General features: G+C 29.4%; 1 protein-coding gene across 10 annotated transcripts; it reads right to left on the bottom strand.

The window, feature by feature from the left end:
- Nucleotides 1-347: 347 nt before the first annotated feature.
- LOC129947770 (protein boule) lies at nucleotides 348-21,008 on the bottom strand. 10 transcript variants are annotated; one of them, XM_056058454.1, is made up of 8 exons: nucleotides 20,528-21,008; nucleotides 13,508-13,739; nucleotides 13,275-13,428; nucleotides 6,564-6,623; nucleotides 5,144-5,246; nucleotides 4,997-5,085; nucleotides 4,858-4,891; nucleotides 348-1,309 (listed from the first exon to the last, which is right to left on the bottom strand). In XM_056058454.1, the coding sequence occupies exons 2-8, from the start codon at nucleotides 13,612-13,614 to the stop codon at nucleotides 1,254-1,256; spliced, it is 603 nt and encodes a 200-aa protein (XP_055914429.1). In that variant the 5' UTR covers nucleotides 13,615-13,739; nucleotides 20,528-21,008; the 3' UTR covers nucleotides 348-1,253. The 10 variants fall into 10 exon arrangements, with proteins under 10 accessions (XP_055914429.1, XP_055914427.1, XP_055914434.1 ...); XM_056058452.1 differs by having other exon boundaries at nucleotides 13,508-13,742; XM_056058459.1 differs by having other exon boundaries at nucleotides 4,807-4,891; nucleotides 13,508-13,742; nucleotides 20,528-21,005.
- Between the last annotated feature and the right edge of the window lie 653 nt (nucleotides 21,009-21,661).

The following is a 21,661-nucleotide window of genomic DNA, read 5'->3' on the forward strand; positions in this document are numbered from 1 at the left end:
GTGTACAATTATTTTATTTTTTCATTCATATTTCATTGTGTATATATTTATTTGTTATAATAATAATTTATATATTATGTACTTGGTTTTTGATACTAGTACATTAGATTAGATTTTTGTTTTAGATTTCTACAAAGATTTATTTATATATATTTATTTTGTAGTTATTACTTTTATTTTTATTTATTTATTTATTTATTTTTTTACAGTAATGTGTGTGACAACAAGAATTAATGTCAAAAAGATATTTCATCACATTTTCAGATTTGTGTTTTATAATAAAATAACACTGTATATTTCATTTAGTATATATATATATTTAAATACATTTGTAAATATATCTCAGGTTTTTGTTATAATAATTTATTTGCTAAGACCATTTATAGAAATGCAAATTACATCACCAATTACATATTTTGTGTGCATTGGTTGTTTTTGTTTGTTTGTTTATATTTTTGAAAAAAAAAAAGAAAAAGAACAAAATTGAAAAGGTAATTTGCATTTTTATAAATAATTGTATATATGTATTTTTGTTTTATTATATATTAATGAATAACAATATTTTTTATGTATATATATATATTTTTTTGTTTTTGTTTTGCTAGAGAAGGTTGAGTTGTTTTTAAATTTATTTTTCAACACACAAATGTTATTTTCTTATTACATTTTACAAGTATAATATATATATAATAGATAATATTAATTAAGTAGATTATATACCTAGTAATAGTTGCAGTATTTATTTATGTTTTTTTTTGTTTTTATATATTATCTAATTTGACACAACCGTATATTTTTTTCATTTATTTTTATTTTTTACACAATTACTTAATTCTTGTAGGTTTTTTTTCTTTTGAGAGATTTAATTTTATGCTAAAAGTTTTTTGTTTACCATTATTTAATTTTCTGTTGTGTAATGTGTATGTGAGAAAAAGAAATTATAGTTAAAAGGAGGAAATTAATAAATAATAATAAAAAGAAAAATTTGTATTTGATTGAAGGAGAAGCAAATATCAAGAAAACAAAATATTACGGGGGGTGAATGGAAATATGCCGAATGTTATTGTTAATATTATAAATTATTTGTTTCATTCCTAATTGTTAAATAATAAATTAAAAATAAGTCTTTTGTTATACATATTCGCTTTGTTTTTACAAATAACAAAGCCAGTTTCTTGTGTGCTCAAATTTTAGGCAGTAATGCTTATTTTTTCGTTTCGTTTCTTGATTTATTTCTTGTTCTTGCTTATTTATTAAAAAATTTGAGCGGATACATTGGGGTTGCATTCGATTTCGTTATTATTTAAATCTTAAACAAAAAAAAGAATATTCCAAAATTAGTTAAATCAGAAAGCTGTTTTATATAAGTAAAATAAGTTTCAATAATTTCTTTTACTTATAATTTATCGAATATTACTTCTTAAGCACCAATAGACTAATTTATGTTTATTTCATTAGATTTCTATAGCCTCTGCTTGAAAAAAAATTATTAAAATAAAATCTATGTCATTAGTATTTAAATTTCCTTAGAAAACTGCCATCTTGCACCTACTCAACTTAAGGACAAATTATTTCACAAAAAACACCTGGTTGGACTTTTAATTTAACTCAGTTGCAATGCTATTATGTTTTTATGCTTACCATTTATAATGAAATTCGGAAGGATTATTGCATTTACTGGGGATCAATTAAAGACTCTTTCTATGAGAAAAGAAGGATTAGCTATCTAATCAGAAATTGGAAAAAAAATTCTAAGATTAATATAAAGTAAGTAATTTAGTTGAACAGCTAGGCTCAACAAATCGTTAGAAATAAAATTTGAAGAAACAAATTACTCAATTTCTTGCGTTTTGCTTGTTTAATTTTAGGTCATTTTCCAAAATCAGAAAATATTATGGGAAGTTGTTACCGCCTGATAACTATTTAACATCAATCATCAATGGGATACAATTCAAATAACATTCCTTTAAAATATCCTATTTCACAGGAATACATTCAACAAGCTGAGAATATTCCAAGTCCAGCCCAGGATTTCAAAAAATTGTTTATTTAAAAAACAATATTTTTGCATGAAATTAAAAACGATTATTATAAATTAAAATTGAAGCTTAGTCTTTAAGAAGACTGACAAAAATGAATTAACTCTGAGGAGACTAAGCCAAGATGAATTCTTTGACAAATATAGGAAAAAATGCATCTCATCAGGCAAGGAGCAATTAAGATTTAATTGATCTCAAAAACTAAGACTAGACACAGAAATTCATTAAAAAAACATTTCAGTTAAAAAAAAAAAAAACTAAAAAAAGTTTGATGTCTTTTAAAAAGACTTACAAATTCTTACAACACTCAAGAATATTATTATATAATTATTATATTGCTCATTTCATTTTGTTTAACAAATATATATAATTTTAACATAATATTATTCTAGTTAATTATTGTCATTTAAGTAAACAAAAACAAAAAATTATTAACAAACATAAAATGAAAAAAGTAAATTTAACTCAGTTATTGTTTAATTTTGTATAAATTACTTTTAATCACAAATTAAATAGTAGTGTGTACGTTGTATGTATTTTTTGTTTATTATAAATTATCTATGTTGTTTAAATTCATGCATAACAATTTGTTTTTATATATAAATATACAAAAATGTACGTGTTTTGTTTTCTTTAAATAGATTTTAAATAAGGAAAAAAATGTATAAAGACTTTTGATGTTTTTTTTCATCTAACAAACAAATTAGTTTTTTTTAATAACAAATATAGTATAAGGAAAAAAAACATAGTTTATAATAAATCTTACTAATGAAACATAATAATTATAATAATTCGTATATTTTGGTTAAACTAATTTAATAAATACAAATAAATAATATTTTTTGTTCATAGTTCATATTAATAATCAATAAATTAGTTTATTCTCACTTAAAAATTATCACTAGGGTTAAAAAACAAAAACAAAAAAATTGAATTGATTATATATTATATGCATGTGTATTAATATATTATATTTATTATTTAGATATATATATATATATTTATATATGTATGAAGTGTTTTCTTACTAATTAAATAATAGTTTATTTTTTTTTATTTCTCATGTCAAAACAAGTAGTTTCATTCCTCCTTCCTTCGTTTTAATAATAATTTATTATTTTGTTTTATGTTGTTTAATTTTTTATTTTTTGTTTTTTATTTAAATTTGTATGTTCTAAAAATTTATATTTTAAAATATCACGAATTGTATGTTTCGCATTATGCACTGCATAATGGGAACAATACTATAAATAAAAATAAATATAATAATAATGTTTATGCATTTTATTGCTTGAATTTGCCTCTTTCCTCCTCTGTGAGAGAGAGAGAGGGCGAGAGAGAGTGTGTGTACTGGGACACAGTTTTTTTAATTTTTTGTTTTTCTTTAATTTTATTATTATTATTAAATGCAACACAAAACAATTGCGTATGTTGCGTTATATTTGTTTTTTATTATTTTGCTTTTGAATAAATATTTTATTTTTAAATTTTTGTTTTTGTAGTTTTGTTTATAGTCAATGAGTGGTTTACTTTCTTCTTTTTGTTTTCTTCTTTTTTTGAGAATGACTTAATTATGCACATATATCATGTATAATATTTTTGTTGAGTAAAAAATGTACATCTCAAAAGAAATGCACTGCATATTTAAATATATCCACTAATTATTAATAAATAATATCAATATATATATATATTTCTGTATATATATATTTTTTCTTTTCTTCAATGAATATTAATCAAAATCTGAGAATTTTGCGCATTTGTGTTTTTTTCTTTTTATAAATTCTCATTATACTTGGTTTGGTTTATTTAAAAACCATAACACCACTTCGCACTCATCGTTTATTAGAATTATACAATAATAATAATAATTATAATTATAATAAATTAACACTAAAATTATGGTGTATAACAAAATTTTGTTGTCTTTTTTGATTTTTTGTTGAATTTTCGTTTTGTTTGCATTACTTTGTTCATCCAATGCTAATACTATTTCTTTTAATATATATATTTTATTTATTTTTCTATATGGTTAATGAATTTATCCACTTCTTGGTTTATTATATTGCTTATAATTTTTCGTTATGTTTTTTTTTTTGTTGTCACTAAGTTTAGTATGTTATTTAGTTTTTTTTTTGTTTTTGTTTTATTTTTACCTACTGTATGTTTGTGATGCTTTCTCTTGTTATACGTAATAATTTACTTATCTATGTATAGTATATATATATAATTAACTATGTGTTACGTTTATACATAAATTAGGTTTGTTTTTAATATATTATATATATTTTTTTATTTTAATATAATCTATGTTTTTTGTTTTGTTTTAAATAAATAATATATGCATTATGTCGTTAGTTGCTATATCAGCTTGTCTTCCTTCTGTTGTTGTTAGTTTAGTGTGAATATATATTTTATTTACATAAATATATATAATTCAACTCAATATGTTGTGCATGAGTTACTATTTTCTTCTATTTATTTTGTTTCGCGGTTAGCAAAAAAAAAACTATCTTTGGTGTAGCCTGAATATACCCACAACAAAGTTTTTCTTTTTGTTTCACTTAATTTATGAATGATGATGACTCTTTTTTGTAAATTGTGTTATTTGTCCTCGAAATTAACACGGATAAATGCCTAAAAACACAAGATAGCACAAGATATAATAATTATCAAGATTATTTTGACAAATAAGAATACTTGCAAAAATAATACATTAATACAACACTAATAAATAAAATTAAAATTAAATTAAATTAACCCTTACAAATCATAAATTAATCTGTTGCATGCTGCTAATTCTGGAATTCTCAATTACCTTGATAGTTTTGGGGCCAGATGGTGGGTACATTCTAAAAAAAAAATAAGAATATGGGAAATTTAAAGAAACTGACGTTTATTTTTTGAAAGCTTACACTTTTGAAAACTCTCTAAAAAAAGAAAACTTCAAAACTTACCATTGGCACGCTGTAGTATTGATAGAACGGCTGATATTGCATTGAAGGTGGGTATAAAGTTGGCACACCAGCTGCGGAAAAATCAGTAACTTTTTTTAAGATTCACCAAGTCAAACAAAACAAATGAAAGCAATTTAATTATATTACCTGGTGGGTAAACCGCTGCAGCAAATTGATCAATAGGCATATTGCTTATAGGAGCTGGTGGTGTTGTTGTGTAGTACACAGCACCATTCGTTGCCACGATTGACTTAAATTTGAAGAAAAATTACATTTAGAAAATCATTTTTTTACACACAACAAAATAAATAAAATTAGATGGCGCGACATGCCATTGAGAACTAGACAAGACTAGAACAAGTCACTTAGAACTCTCAACCAATCGGCTAAGGTGATTGTTGATAAACGACAGTCGAAATTATTTAAATTTATCTATGTAAGGTTCAGACAACATAAGGGACTTCATTTGCAGTCAACTTCATCCTTTGAACGTAAACTTTGGTAACTATTTAATTTTTCAAGTGTCATGAATTTCAAATTCAGAACTTTACTTCGCAAACCACTACTTTATGTCATAGTCAAAACTACAAAAAACATAATTGTCTAAAAAACACTCAGGCAAGCTACAAGTCCATCACGATTTGTATTTTGTATTGTAAAGAAATATTACTTATTTCTTTTCCGAATTTACAAGGAACCTTTTTACAGGAAGCATTAAATGAAGTTGTGCAGAAAATAAATAAATCGTAAAGTTATAAAGTTCAGCTTTTAGTTGAATGAAAAAAACATGATCAATTGTCATTTTGACATAAGTTGATTTTACTTGAAAGTTAGGGACCTAACCTAGGGAGATTTTTCTTGACTTACTTTCCAGTCAGCTTTCCAATTAAGGTACTTGGAAGGTAATTTTTTGGCAGCTAGCCAATCAGATACTAGAAACTTTCCTTACTTTCAAGTTCCTTATGCCGCCTGAACCTGCCCATTGATACCTAAAAGACTGTCACAACAAAATGACGTTTCTGAATAGAACTACAAGACGTTTACACAAACGAATAAAAAATAATCTTATTTATCTTTTTTGTGACCGACAAAGCTTAGACATTCGAAAAAACACAAGAAAAGAAAGAATGTTGTTAAAACACAGCCAATTTTATAGTTTTATTAAGATATTTTGTAGGAATCATTTTAAAATTTCACCATAGGAACAATGACATTTCTAATATAAAATTATTCAATCGACTTGAATAGGGTGATAGACAATTTTAATATCAAAAATATGATAGTCAATTATCACCTTAGCCAATTCCACCCTTGTGTACGGGTCATATTAGGGATGGAAGGGACCTACAATTGTATGCCGAATCCGAACAGCTAATTTGAAAAAGCACTTTTTTTGACTAGATATACTCTTGGCGGATTTGTCAATTCCTCGCAATAGGCAGTACTCGTGGAAAAAAAAAACTTAAGTTGGAATAGGCTGGGATCAAAGAATCCAAGACCCCTACTACTATCATCACGCCACGGGTACTAAACACTATATCGAACCAAAACAAAACTTAATACTTACTTGCTTCTTAATTGCAGGGGCAATATTCAGCTTCCGGTCTCTGAGCACAACACTTTCACCCTGTTTTTTTGGAAAGAAAAAATAAACAAAATAAAATTATTAAAATATGTCTTTAAAAAACTCCAAATTTTATATCAAACAATCAAAATGCTATAGCGTTCGTAACAAACAAACTGGTGGAACTCTCTTTCAATATTAAAAAAAAGTTAGAAGCTTTATTCAAATAAATTCAAAAAAAAAAAATTACATCATAAGTAACGACTGAAAAACAACGTATTTATAACCATTTTCCAATGAAGAACAAAATAAAACGAAAACAAATTAAATAAAAACCTTGTGTGAACAAAATCAATGAGAATTTGTTTTTTAAAGTATATAATTTTTGCTGCTCACTCTGTAAATATATATATATGTAAACTTTTGAAGGTGCACGAGGACAGAAAACGAAAGAACGAACTGATTTAGAAAACAACCTATTTCTAATAATTATTTGGTGCTGTATAACCTCATTAGGTGAATATTGTTTTTTGGGTAATTTATTATTTTTTTAAAAATATTTTTACTTTTTACTAAAAGCGATTTAAAAAAAACAATTGAAACTAACATTGAATAAAATATTAACCATATAACCAAGAATAATATAAAGAAGCTTTTAGTTTTGAAAAAATTGTTAAATAGAAAAATTAGTGCTTTTATGAAAATAATTTTAAATAACAAAAATTACAACAGAAAATTAATATAAATCGACTAAAAATTGTATGTGTGTAAAAAAGTGTAATTATTAAGCAAAACTGTGTTTTATTTATAATTAATTATAGTACAATGTTTTTTTTCTTCTTTGATTTGAATAATTTGTTGTGTGTATTAACCGAAATAAAATACGAATACGAAAATAAAATTCATTCGATAGTCATTCTTAAATTAATCAAAACTTTGTTGCTTTGTTTTCTTCTTTTACATTTTATTTTTCAGAATAAATCCACATACCAATGAGGCTATACAGATGTAATTTTTGTTTTAAATTCATCCATAAAAACAAGAGTAATGGATTTTAATCATTTATCTAGTCTAGATGTTAAGAAAAAGCGGGCGTCTCAAAGCTTTTAGCAATTTATGCTGCAATACAAAATTATACTTAAAAATAATAAAAAAGAGAACTACATGTTTTATTGCCTACTCTCTAAAGCTGTTTTTTTTTTTTAGAAAAGTTATCACTTTTATTGGGAAGGTATTTTGCGAAGTTCACTTTTTTAAGCTTAACGTTTGTCAGAATATTGAGTAAGTAGTTATTTTCCTAATGGCTTGCCTCCTGTTCTCAATTCCGTATCTATATTTGTTTGCCTATTTCTTTGTTTTTCAGATTGTATGAATTTACTTCAAAACACATAACCAACCAATCGAAATTAAATCAAAAATTCAACAGAAATTCAAACCAGGAGTTAATGTCCTTTTTTCATTTCTATAAATATTAAATAATTCTTTCCAAAATAAAATATGTTTCATGAGTAAAAAGCGCTACTCCTTTTCTTCTGCATTAAGCATCATAGGACTGCTTACATTGTTCGAAAAGAATTTGCTTCTCGCAATCTTATTACACTTTTTTAATCAATTTCTATGGCCTTAATTTAAATCCATCTTCAAACTTGTTCTACCCCCTAATTTTTTTGAGGTATTACTTATTAAAAATAAAATGCTTTTTTACGCTAAGTTCATGAAATACCTTTTTTTAGAATCAATTTGTGATGGTTTTCCAAATCTATAATCTTTTTCTTCAGTATTTCATAAAATGTTCGAAAAATCTTCATAAGTTTTTAGATTTCAAGCTTAACAAATTAATCTTAAATAATCGCTTAAATATTTGTACTAAATGGGGTTTCACCGAAAAAGGCAAAATGTAACGAATCCATCGTTAAAATTGTATCATATTAATTTTCTACAATTGTTGAAAATTCGTATTTTTAAAACTTGAGCAGATGGTTAAACTAAGTTAAACTAACATACAACTTTTTCGAAACCAAATAGTTCGATCGTTAGTTGCTCAAACATTGCGCACATAAGCAACTCCGAAAGTAATCAACAAAATAAATCAATGCACAGGAAACATTTATTCACCTTGACTAAATTTTTCTCTCTCTTGCACTTACAGAAAATTATTCAACGATTTATTTGAATGTCCGCGCAGCGACACAAACTAAGGAATTTTTTTGAGGTGATCGTCTAGTTTATGTCAAAACAAACTAAAAAGATGCTCGAATGGGCAACAGAATAGTTTCTGAATTTGCACTGACTCTCATATAAGTCTATAGTGCGCAGTTTAGAAACCAAACAGTTTCGAAACTTAAAGTTGCATGTGCGCGCCTAGCCTTAAAGTTCGAATTCGAAATTTGCACACAAAATTAACTCCAAAACGTATTTTTCTAATTTATGAAAGTATTAAGTTCAAGCTTTTAGCAAAACTTTATATAGATTTTTGTAAAGAGTCATAACTAATGAGAATTTTCATTAGCTAAGTAAGATACTAAAACAATTTTCACTGTATCTAGAAAACAAATATTTGTTGTGTTTTAACTTAGCTTTCAAAAAACCCAGTTTTTAATTGTCGTTAGCATTTTTAAAGGGGCATATTTTAAAAACCTGATGTAAACAAGTTGAAATTCAAGTTAAAAAAGTATTGTTTGTCGACCAGCTTTTTAAGTTACATAAGAGATTTCGAAGACTGTTGTCTAGTTAAAAAGTTGAGAATTTTAAAACTGTCATGTCCCCAAGTAATTTACATATCAAAACAACATCCTTTAAAACTCAATGTTTACTCCTGTTTACACCTTGGTGGCATCAGTGATCATCATCTTTCTCCCTAAAGAAGGGAGGAGCTACAGTCACAGTTAATGGCGAGTGATATCGAGCCATGATGACTGAATTTTTGTTTCCAAAAATTAAACAGCTAAACATTGATGACATTGGTTCCAATAAGACGGCGCAACTTGTCATACAGCGCGATTAACAATTTATTGCAAAATCAAGTTGGTGACAACTTTATTTCTATAACTACTCCTGTTAATTTATATTCTCGATCTTGCGCTTTTAAGCTTTTCGATTACATTGTGATATGTTTAGTCATTAGTGTATGTTGAATTGACAAATCAGCAATCTTAAAGCATTCGAAGCCAATATTCCATTGGTCGCCAGATTAATTGGCAACAGCAGTGAGAAATTGAACTAATAGAGTGGATTCTTCATACAAAAATCATATTCAACAACCAGATTATAATAGTAGAAAATGAACTCCAAAATTATCTCCGTCTTTTATTACTTAAAGTTGATAAATGCAAAATTGTAAGTCTTGCGTTACATTTCAATAACAATTAAAAAGCTTCATTTGTGATGAAGTCTGAGGTGTTATCTAGAAGTTTTTGAAATCGATTAAGATGCGTAAAAACAAATGCATCCGGTCCTCAATGTTATTTCACACCCAATTTGTTGAACTTAGTTGTAAATGAACTTGAAACAGATGGAACTACTATACAGTTTTATTCTCAATGGCTACAAGCACACATTTTAATTGTCCTAACTTTTAAAAAAATTAACACGACAGCTAAATCATAAAGAACACGCAACCATAATCATTATCATTATATCTTTTATCAACAAAAATTCCATGACATATTTATGAACTTGGATTTTTGTCATTATCCCTTTATATACAAAAAGATAACCAAAAGTCGATGTTCTATTGAGCATTATAATAATGAAATCCATAACACAAATGTTTGGGTGAACTTTAAATAGTAAAGATCACTCTAAATTGATATCAATATAAATATCTATATGTTATTTTTATAATAAATTTTCGCTTGGTTGACTTTTTTATTGCCAAATTGCAACTAAATAATTTACTGTGTTCAGCCAAGCATAAAATAATAATTATTCTACATTTAAAAAAATGTGTGTCTGCTTCTAATAAAAGAAAAAAAAAGAGCAGCCAATTAAATAACTGTTAAATATATAATATAAACGCTTGAACACACTCATGGTTTTATACAATTGGACCCTTTTATTACCATATACTGCGCATTTAATGAATTTAATTTTTAGTGAGCTTTTTTTATGCAAATATGTGACATACCTACATTTACATGAATATATAATATGACAAAAGTTATAATGAAATTCTGGTATTTTCCCAGAGTTGCAGGATTGAAGAACAAATATCATAATGAATGTAGTTTCCTCTATTAATTGTAAAAACTGAAAGCTGATTTGGTTGAAACTTCCGAAACACTTCGTTATTTACTCTTTTCAATATAAACAAGAAACAAACTAGAGCCCTTGTCAATCGTGATTGATCCGATCTTTTTGAATCGCTCACCAAAAAATGTTTCAATTTCGTTAAAACGTATGAAAAAAGAAGAGTGAACTTAATGTTTCAATAATTAGAAACTTAACCGAAAAGATGTTGAAATAGAATACTATAAACAAATTTAAATTTGTGTCTATATTTTATGTTTGATTTATGCTTGCATTTTTCAAGTTCCAAAAAAATAATTGAAAGACGGTTCTAAAGAGTAAGAAGACTTAATTGTTTCGGTTATAGTTCCATCGCCTACCAATTTTAAAGCTCTATTTCCTGACAAAAAAAAAATAAACTTGTTTTAGGGTAGCTTGCCCAAATATTCAAGTTTCGGAAGAATGAAGGCCATGTAAATTACAGCCAGATCAGAGAGGTGAAACATTTCTTGCACTGTCGTCGTCGGAACAATCCTAAGCAGCTAGAAACATTTTTGGCAATATCGAATATGTGATCATTCCATAAGTGATGATCTGCGATACACAAACCGAATACTTTTGAAACCAACGACAGTCACAATTGAAAAATTAGTTTTGGTTGTTAGAAATGATCATCACTTAAAGCTTTAAAAAACCTTAGAAGTCCCAATAATCTCAGAGTTTTTACCTTCATTTTCAACTCATCTTTAGCTCCATAAAACATAAGATAGTTTCTTTTTTACTTTGTGGTTGAATTATTGTTTTGTGAGAATTGATTAATTTATAACAAAAAATGGTGACGCAAAATAAGGCTAACTACCTTAATTTGCATAACTGCTGCTTTAAATTTACATACATAAATTAAATTTAGCTGTGTTTATCCATTTTATATCCCTGGTAGATTTAGATACGGATAACGAAGAGAATTATTAAGGCGATACCTTTTTTCCTACCTTTATTTTATCCTTTTGGTTGTTTATTTAGCTTTTCTTCGTGTCCGTTGTCTTTTTCCTTAATTACAATAGAATACATCCAGGAGGAATTCATGTTTTTATTTAAATTTGGGTGTGAAAAATTGATAGCAAAAACTAGTTAATGAAATAATGAAGGAGAGCACTAAAAAGGTCTTACAAATAAAACACAAATTATGCGCTCAACTAAAGCCACGTTTGATGAAAATCATAGGAAACTTTTAATCTAGTTGTTATTTTCTGCCAATAAACTAGAAACAGTACATTTTAGGTAAATTCTTTGCGGAGAAGAAATAAATTTAACAATCATTGTGTTGACACAATTTAAGACAATAGACTCTTGACCGTTGCAGAATCGAGATATTTTTAGTTTGGTGTATCCAAGCCAAAAAGCGTTTTATTTACATAATAATTTGTTATTTATTTTACAACATGACAGATAGATTTAATTGAGTAAAACAAAATCTTACAACTCTAATGTACTATCAAAAAAGCAGTCAATTTCAAAAGATGATGCCCATTCGCAGGCAGCACGTGTTGTCTGTTACACAAACATCTCTGGTGATATTTTTTCATTTTTACACATAAGAAACGCTTTCTAAAGCTATTGATTCCAATTGCAAAGAAAAAATATTGCATTAAGAGCCCACACTTTAAGTGACAAACAAGTAATCTCACTATAATACCATCCTACGCGACTAAATCTACATATTGGTCAATGCTTTTCTCTACTGCAACACAAACAAAATATATTTATTTACATCTAATATTTCTATTACATTTTTTTCTCTTCTCAAAAATTGAACAAGTGAGAAAAACAATTCAATTTAAACAATACAAAAATATCCTACAGCAATTAACAAAAACAAACAACAGATAAAACAAATACAACTTGCAGCATAAAATGCGAAACAACTTTGAATCACACAATTTCGTATTATTTTTATTATTCTAAACCAACTCGAAACTAGATTTTTTTTTTAAATTGCTTTAAATGAATTTTCTTGAAAGTATAAATGAAAAAAATCCAGAACAAAACCAAACAATTTTTTTTAACAAATTGAAATTAAAATTTAAACCAATCGAACAAAGTTTTAATTTTTATTTTTGTAACAAGTCTGAATTTTTTAAGGAAAAGGTACTTTTAATTTATTTAAGAAAAATAAAAATCAAAAACAAAAAAACAGAATTTCAACTGAACAAACAAAAACAAAATCTTCCCTGTGTTTTTTGTGAGGACTGAGCGAAAATTTATCGATAATTTCGTACGCACTACACACATTTATGAATCAAGAAGAGGAGGTTTTTTACTTGGGCCCTAAATGGGATGAGAATTACAACAAATAATTGTATTATATATCTGCCCATATTAGATGGCGCATTTTAATAATAATTTATGATATTATAATAATTAAATATTTTTTTAGTTTTATTTGATTTTATATCGATCTGTAAGCAATAGAAAATTAAAACTCACCTCAGTTTGTAGTCTCTGAGCCTCTTGCTCCGTTTCGAAGGTTACGAAGCCATATCCTTTGCTCACTCCAGCTCGGTCCACGATGATCTTTGTCGATTTGACATTGCCATAGGCGGAAAACACACGACATAGTTCTGATTCTGTTGTATCACCACTACAAAAGAAAAATAGAACAATTAAAAACCATTGTTAAAAGGATTCTTGTTTGGTAAAATCTTTTTCAAAGTACCCACCTAATGCCACCAACAAAAATTCGATTCGGGATAAGTGTCCCGTACTTTGGCGCCGCCAGTGGTGCCTCGAGCTGGGCTGGCCCAGTAGGTGCTGCCATCTTATGCATTATTAGATCGATTTTCGATGGATTTCCTTCACTTGAATGATGACGGAAACAAAAGTTCCTTTTTTTCTTCTTGGTTTTCGCTTCTCTGCTTTAGGTTTTATTTAGCACAGGAAATATCTGTTCTTCTGCTAAATTGATTTCAAATAAAACAAAAAAAAAATACAATTTATTTCTAATTCTATTTCTATTTGATTGATGAATTTTGTTGTGAACGAGAAGAAAACATGAACAAAACTATTTTTTTAAAACTCTACAGTATGTATACACAATTTTTGTTCGTATTTTGATGGATGACTGGTTCTCGGAAAAAAAGGCACAGTAATTTTAAGGTCATTTAGCTTTGCTGAACTACACCCCGGTAAGACCACACGAACGATGGCCACATGGCGCTATATGACGACGATGATGACCAAGATTTTGTACCTACCTACAACTCCCAAAAGCAATTTCCAACCATCAACTGAATATTTTAAGTAGAATCGAAAGTCACTGGTGCGTATACGTAACTTTTTTATACACCCACGATTCAGAGTAGTTATTTCTTTTTTTCCACAGATACACACGATTTTTACACTGAACACTCAGAGCTCCTTACACAATGTTCTACAACAAGGATTTGGACGAAGGACTCTAGGAGAAAAGTGTGCAAATAGGAAGACAATAAAAATATCCAGGAATTCTTTTCTGCGTACAAATATGTAGTTTTAATTCAATTGGAATTTGTGATATTTTAAAATCTGGGATTTTAGGTATTACGTAGGTTATTTTATTTTTGCTCTTTTAATTTTAATTTTTTCGTTTGAACTTTAACAACGACGAAGAAGGTGACAGCGTGTGCAATCGATTCCTGTTTTTTACTCTCTGATATCCTTGTGAGTGGGCGGCAGCAGAGAACTATCTGCTTAATTTTCTGATTTAAATATTACACCATTACACCAGATATCAGAAATCACACAGTCGCAAACAGAGTTAAGTGTAAACTACGAGAACAATACAATCCGCTTCCCAGTACACAGCCACCAAATATAGGTTAAAATGAAAATATACCCATTTTCTTCTCTGTGCTGCTCTCCTCTCGGTTGGGTTTGGAAAAATCCGATAATATATACAAAATTAGCCTCATCTCTCAGACTCTCTCCGTTTGGTTGTTGGTTTGTAAGCATGGTTGTGGTGATATGTAGTGTGGTGTGATGTGGTTTGGTGTAGTGGGCCAAAACCCCAACAAGGAGCCAAACAACGTCGTCATCACTTCGTTATTTTATTTGTATTTCTATTTACCTCCTTCTGTTTAAACTCAGTGATGTTATATTGTATTATTTTTTGGTTTTAGTAACTAGAGGGGGGGTGGAAATGTTATGATGTTTGAGGAGTATGAATTAATTATTAAGAATTTCTTTCTTATAGCTAAAAGAACTTAGAATTTGATTCGTCATGGATACAATACCATTTGAATTGATTTTTTGGTAGCACATTTGTATATTCACGAAAATGTCCTACTTAAAAATTGTTCATCTTTTATAGGTGATTATTTTTTATATTATATACTCGTTTTATTAACGAAGGAATACCTCCGTCTTTTAAGGATTTCTTCATCCAACATAAAAAGATTTTACACGAAGTGAAAGTGCTTAAAACAATCTCATTTGATTTACCGTTACTTAAAACAGAGTCCCTAAAAAACACATTTATCTGTGTAGGATGACAGTATTGTATTAAGGGTAGCTCCGTCAAGGATTACGAAAGCTATGAAGACGGAAAAGCCTGTTTCACAAGGTTATGGGAAACGGCGAAAAAGACTAATTTTCAATTTTCTTTTATTTGCTGGTTCTAAAAGGAAATATTATTTGGTTTGGTAATGCTTACATTATATTAAATTTTCATTTGTAAAGAAAAGTATTTTTTGAAGATAAAAAAGAATTTATTCCAGTAAAATAAGGAGAAATAAGGGGTTTATTTACTTCCATATTTTAAAGTAAAAAATACATTTTTTAAAATAATTTCATCTCAAAAATGTACCGAGCACTGCGTACTTTTTATCAACTATCTCTAAAATGTTTGGGCGCGAGAAAAAGTGTTTAAGACAAACAGATAAAATATTAAAAAGCTAATAATGCATTTTTCACGTCAAGACGGAAGTAAAAACAAGTTTCCGGTTTACAATTTCTCATTTCGAATTGAAATCCGTATGGACTTGTCTCTTGACTAATTTATATAGCAATATTATGCTTTTAAAAAATAAAAACAAAGTTTAACTGATTCGATTGGTTTATGAGAATATTTAGAGTGTTTTGCGATGATGACGTTTCTTAATAAGAGTAGAAAATATTGCCTCCTTGCGGAATTATTATTATTTCGATTTTTTCAATAAGAACAAAATTATACTTAACAAACTGCCAAATGAAAGATAGGATGCTTTTATATTTAAATTAAAAATGAATCAATTTATTTTAACCAATGAAACCAATGTTTGAGTTAACAATAAGAAATTTCATGATGAAGATATTTGGCTATTGGTTTTCATCATTGAAAATTTTGTTTCGTTATTTAAAAGCGAATAATACTCAAAACGGTTATGTTTAATGTCTATTCTGATGAGTTACGCTGAACCTTTCTTTAAGGTTATTTTTAATTTCTAAATATTGAAATCTTTTAATTGGTTTTACTGATGAAAATCAATGGTAGATATACATAACTGCCCTCAATCTTTACAACATCAATTGATTTTACCTATGTAAAAAATGCAGTTTTAAAATCAAAATGAAAAAATAATTGTACGCACAACTTTGAGCTTACATTGATACTGATGATATCGAGTCTTAGTATTTTAAAATTTTCGAATCAACCAGACGCAGATTGGCGAATATGATTTTGGTAGCTTTAGTTATGAATGAGATTCTTGAAGAGGAACAGAAAGAAAAAAAAATAAAGGAAAAAAGAAAAACGTTTATGGATGGACAGAAAAAATACTAGATTTTTGACCTTTTTTACTTTTGTTAATTCCCGGCGATAACAGGCGCGAATTGATCTTTTCATAAAGCGAAGAAGATATTTGATATTCTTTTTAGCTAGTTGACTGGGATTATCAAAAGAGTAGTCTCCCAGATGAAGTTTGCGTCTTAGTGAAAGAGCAGGAGAAGTGCAGAGAAGGTGAGATTATTTCCTCTTCTTCCTCGCCATACAGCTCCTGCATAAGTCATTTGAGGCTACACCAAGTCGTATTGCGTGTCTGCCTATAAGACAGTGTCCCGTAAGGACACCTATAAGGGAGCTAATATGAAGTCTGCTTTGCGATAGAGCGCTTTAGGTCCAGTGAATGCCATATGAGTTTTGTGGCAGCGCATGTTGGTAAATTATGCCACCAAGAATTTGCTATGGCAAAAGCGGTTTCTTTTAGCATTAGCTTACATGTAGCTATCGGTATACATATCTCCTCCCTTTCAGGTGAAATAGGCATGACGGTTCCATTTTTAGCGAGTTTATCGGCTCTACAATTTCCCGTGATGTCTCTGTGGCCCGGCACCCAACATAGGTGAATGTTAAATTGCTGCGCCATCTCCATAAGAGACGATCGACAATCGAGAGCCGTTTGAGATTTGGATGAGACACCGTCAAGAGATTTAATTGCAGCCTGACTGTTAGAGAAGATGCGGATATCAGAAGTTCATATCACGTTTTCTCCTAGCCAGGAGAGAACCTCTTTGATCGCTAAAATTTCAGCTTGGAAGACGCTGCAATAATTAGGGAGGCGGAATGAGATGCTTAGATTTAGATTTTCTGAGTACACACCACTACCAACTCCCTCATTTTTCTTGGATCCATCTGTATAAAAATGAATACTTTTGTTATCCAGGAGTTTTTTGTCTTCCCATTCATCTCTGGATGGAATGAATACCTGGAAGTTTTTTTCCAAATAGGGGTTTAGGAATAGTGTTGTCTATGTACTTTGGTATAGAACCAAAGAGGTTCAAATTAGGGTATATTTTCTTATATTTTCCAGCAACAATTCTTATCCTTTTAGATTTAAATTTTTGTTTTTAAAAATGTCACTTTTTATTTCCATACCTCAGGTAAGCTTTTGTAGAGTTCAAACAAATACTCTTTCCACAACTCGCTATTATTGGGTATTGTTGCCAATTATTATTATTTTCGTTTACCGTGCCCGTGTTATCTGCCCGAGATCATTTACCGAATGAAAAAAAAAATACAAAATAGTCGAGCATCTTGGTACCCGTGGCATGATGGTTAGTGCGTTGGACTGTCATGCTAGAGGTCTTGGGTTCGATCCCTGCCTATGCCATCTAAAGTCTTTTCACGGGTACTGCCTCTTGCGAGGAATTGACAAATTCTCCAAGAGTAACTATTGTCATGAAAAAGTGCTTTCTCAAAATTAGCCGTTCGGAGTCGGCATATAAACTGTAGGTCCCCTCCATTCCTGACAACATTACTCGCACACAGGAATGGTTGAGAGTTGTAAGTCACTAGGCCTTGGTTCTCAACGGACTGTCGTGCCACCCAATTTATTTATTTATTAGTCGAGCACCTAATCACACAAGTTGGCCGGTTGAACGAGCCTTCAGGTTTTTAAAAATTTTTGAAATTCATACAGCATGTTGATCATGCAGTCGATAGTTGTCGAGCCATGTTATCGAGCATGCTTGTCCATGTAAACCCCCCTATTTGCTTTAAATTTGATGTTGTTCATCAGGCCAGCCTATAGTTTGGTTTGCTGTTGCTAACGTGACGCTGTTTTTTTTATTGGTTTATAAATATATTCTGACTGAAAATAAAATTGTCCAGTTTATATTTCGAGGGTCTCAAGAGATTTCTATATTCGCATGAATAAGAATAACATTTCTAACACAATGTTAAAACTCTGAGTAAGGATTTTTTTTATCGATTTCTTAATTTGTCTCTATCGTACGAAAAGAAAAAACAAAAAAATGCAAAGTTAATAAATACTCGAACAAATAAACAGTACACGAACTTAGGAGCCAGTTATAGCTATTATGGAAATCGATCCGGGAAAATGTTTGAATCAATATTTGACTATATTTCTCTTCGATTAGAAATAAAAATTATATATTGATCGATCGGAAATTGTTTGTGAGGAGAAGAAGTGTAATTGCTCATTTGATTTTCTTTAAAAATATATTTTTCTATTTTCCGGACGGAAACCCATTTTTCTGAGCAGCTGATACGTTTATGTTCAAAAGTCAAACAAATCGTTGCACTGATTTGTGTTCCAATTGCACACAATTCCAATGATAGATTTCTGCCAGTAAAAATTGTTGGTGGATTTTAATCAGGAAATTTATTGAATGACAGAAGTTTTTAATGATAGCTATAAAGGACCTGTCAAGAATCACATAACTTTTTTTGACAGCTCAAATTTCTGCTCAGAGTTTAGAGATAAAAACGCCTTATTTTTCATTCTACTGCTCTGTCATTCTGACATAAATCTTAGGATCAGAAATCTTAGAATTATAAGCTGCCCAAATACATTTATTATTCTATATGTAACCAGCACTAATGTTTGGGAAATGTTTATATTTGGTTTTTGTTCTAGACAATCTCAGGCATCAGAATTTTTCATACGGAAAGAAATCTGATAAAAACCAGAAATATCAAACTAGTTTTTGCATTCAAAATTACATTAGAGACAAAAACAACTTTTCACATACCTACAAATTTTCTTTTTAGAATCAAGGCACTTACTTTCTTTCTACACCTTCAATAAATCTAAGTGTAATAGCTTTGCTTGGAAACTACCTACGTTCCTATGATGTTATTTTTTTAATTAAAATAGAAAAACAGGAAATGAATAAAAAGTAAAATCTAAATGAATAACATCACTGCTGGAATCCCGATATCATAAGTAATCTGCTAACGTTATGGGGGAAGAGAGTCGAGAGCTACCCACTCTCAGGATTAGTTGGTTTTGAGTTTGTGACTCCTTCTATAATATTCATGCTCTCTTCTGAAACTTTGGGAGCAGTAAACAGCATCATCCTCCCCTGGTTGTCGATTTTTCACATTTTCAGTTTCAGGGGCGGTGAATTCCAAGAGACCATTATACTCCCACGCCAACGCCACCCCAAACACAATCACGTTAGCAATTCGCACAACATGCCAAACGGAAAGATGGAGAAATAATAAAACATAAAAAACACGAATACACATCAAAAGAGAAAACCTCCCAATATCATCCATCTCCATCAACATCGAAGCGAATAGCAAATTCATGAGTTGTGTAGAATAGTGGCAGTGGCACTATTAACCAAACGAAATGAATCTCGAGAGAAAAAAAAAACAAGTTGTAGGTAGATAAGTTGGTATATTCTGTCGCTCATAGGTAATCGTATAAATCTACAAAATAAAAGCTTCTAGCTGCTCTAGAGCATTGAGAATCTCAATCGACCAGGTCGTCGAGAAATCTCGAGAAAATAAGAAAAATAGACACCTGCAAGATTTTGGTTGCTGTTGCACTCCCATCAACCGAATACCAAGCAAGCTAAAGCCACAGCCACCGAAACAACCAGACCCAGTTCCACACAATTCTGTCTTTACTTTACACAGTATCGCAGTCGCAGGCAATGGCAGTGGCAGTAGTCAACTCAGTACTAGACAACGACGACGGTACGGGTACGAGTACGATGCCAAGATGACATACTAACCCAATTTTCCGCACTTTTCTCTTCTTCTCCCGCTAGAGAAGAGAAAAATTTCACAGAACACATAGAACCGAAAAATATACAGCTATGCAAACTAATGATTTCAGAAAGTTAATTTTTCTTTTCGTATATTTCATGGTTTCATTTTTCGTCACAATTAATGCAATTTACGTACAATTCAAATTAAAATCATTCATCCTACAATTTGCGGGAATCCCTTTTACATTTTTTACTCCACTTACCGTTGTTCAATAGAAACTATTTCGCCACTAATCACTTCCCGAATACAGTTTTTATTTCTATTCTAGTTTTCTAGTAGAAAGAAAAGTTTTCCTTACACGACACGACGAGAGGAAAAAATAAACTTTTCTCGATTAGAAAAATACCTCGATTGGAAGAATTTTCGATTGAAAATTTAAAGTTTTTCAAAAAATTCTTATTGGTTTGGGGAGTTTTGACTTGTTTAATGTTATTTTCAATGACGGGTTAGAAATTCCTTTGCACTTTGGTTGGAAATTCTTGAGGACCCCGTTTTCTTTTGGTATTTTTTCTTATCTTTCTTTTTCTCAGACAGCGAGAACACTAGAATCAGAATGAAACTCAATATTTTCCAAAATGGCAGAGCGAACTGAGCTGAACGAAGAACAGATGACTAAAATATTTGTACCCTGCGATTCGACTGCTGAGAAAAATTAAATTCTAGTGCGGCGCTGCGTTTTTCTTTTTTCTTTTTCGTCTAACTTTTTTTCTAATCGGTTTCTAATTCGGTTTTGGTTCGTGTATCGTGTGGTTCTTTTTCTTTGATGTTTTCTGTCTCGTCATTTGTTGTTTCTTTCCAAAGAGAGTATTAGATGTTTTTGTTTCATATAAGAGGTGCTCGAGTGCGAAGGTTTGAGGGAGAAGGAAGAAAAACAAATGGGAAATTTGGAAAGAGATAACTAGATTTTTTGTGTGGTGTTGATTTAACAGTGGGTTACATTACAACATGCGGATTTCCCAGTATAAATTTGACGTTTGTTTGAGGGTACACTTAAACTGGCCAGAAATAAAACAAAATCAGTTCTTGAAATTGGCATAAAAGTGTTTATGAAGTTTCAAAATAATTCCTTTAAATGAATACAGAAATAAATAAGGCCATCATTTTAAGGTTGAACTGTCAAAGGTTCGATTTGTCAAACGAAATTGAAAAAAAAGAACAAAATAATTAAATACAATATTATGTAATTTTATTGACTCAAAAATACACAATTAGAGGAAACACGAGGAAACAACTTTAAGTCATAAAAAAAAAATATTTTCTTTTTCGGACTTAACCCTACTTTTTTGTATTGCATTTTTTGAGCCTAAAACAAGTTTTTTTTAATTGATAGCACGGC

The sequence above is a fragment of the Eupeodes corollae genome, chromosome 2 (genome assembly GCF_945859685.1).
Source record: "Eupeodes corollae chromosome 2, idEupCoro1.1, whole genome shotgun sequence".
Lineage (NCBI taxonomy): Eukaryota > Metazoa > Arthropoda > Insecta > Diptera > Syrphidae > Eupeodes > Eupeodes corollae.

Bases quoted from the DNA above. Each gene is read 5' to 3' on its own strand.
- LOC129947770 (XM_056058454.1), bottom strand. From the start codon at position 13,614: ATGCATAAGATGGCAGCACCTACTGGGCCAGCCCAGCTCGAGGCACCA. The intron at 13,429-13,507 runs GTGGGTACTTTG...TTTCTTTTGTAG, and splicing joins ATTTTTGTTGGTGGCATTAG to TGGTGATACAACAGAATCAG. The intron at 1,310-4,857 runs GTAATTGAGAAT...TTTTTGTTTAAG, and splicing joins CTGGCCCCAAAACTATCAAG to ATTTAAATAATAACGAAATC.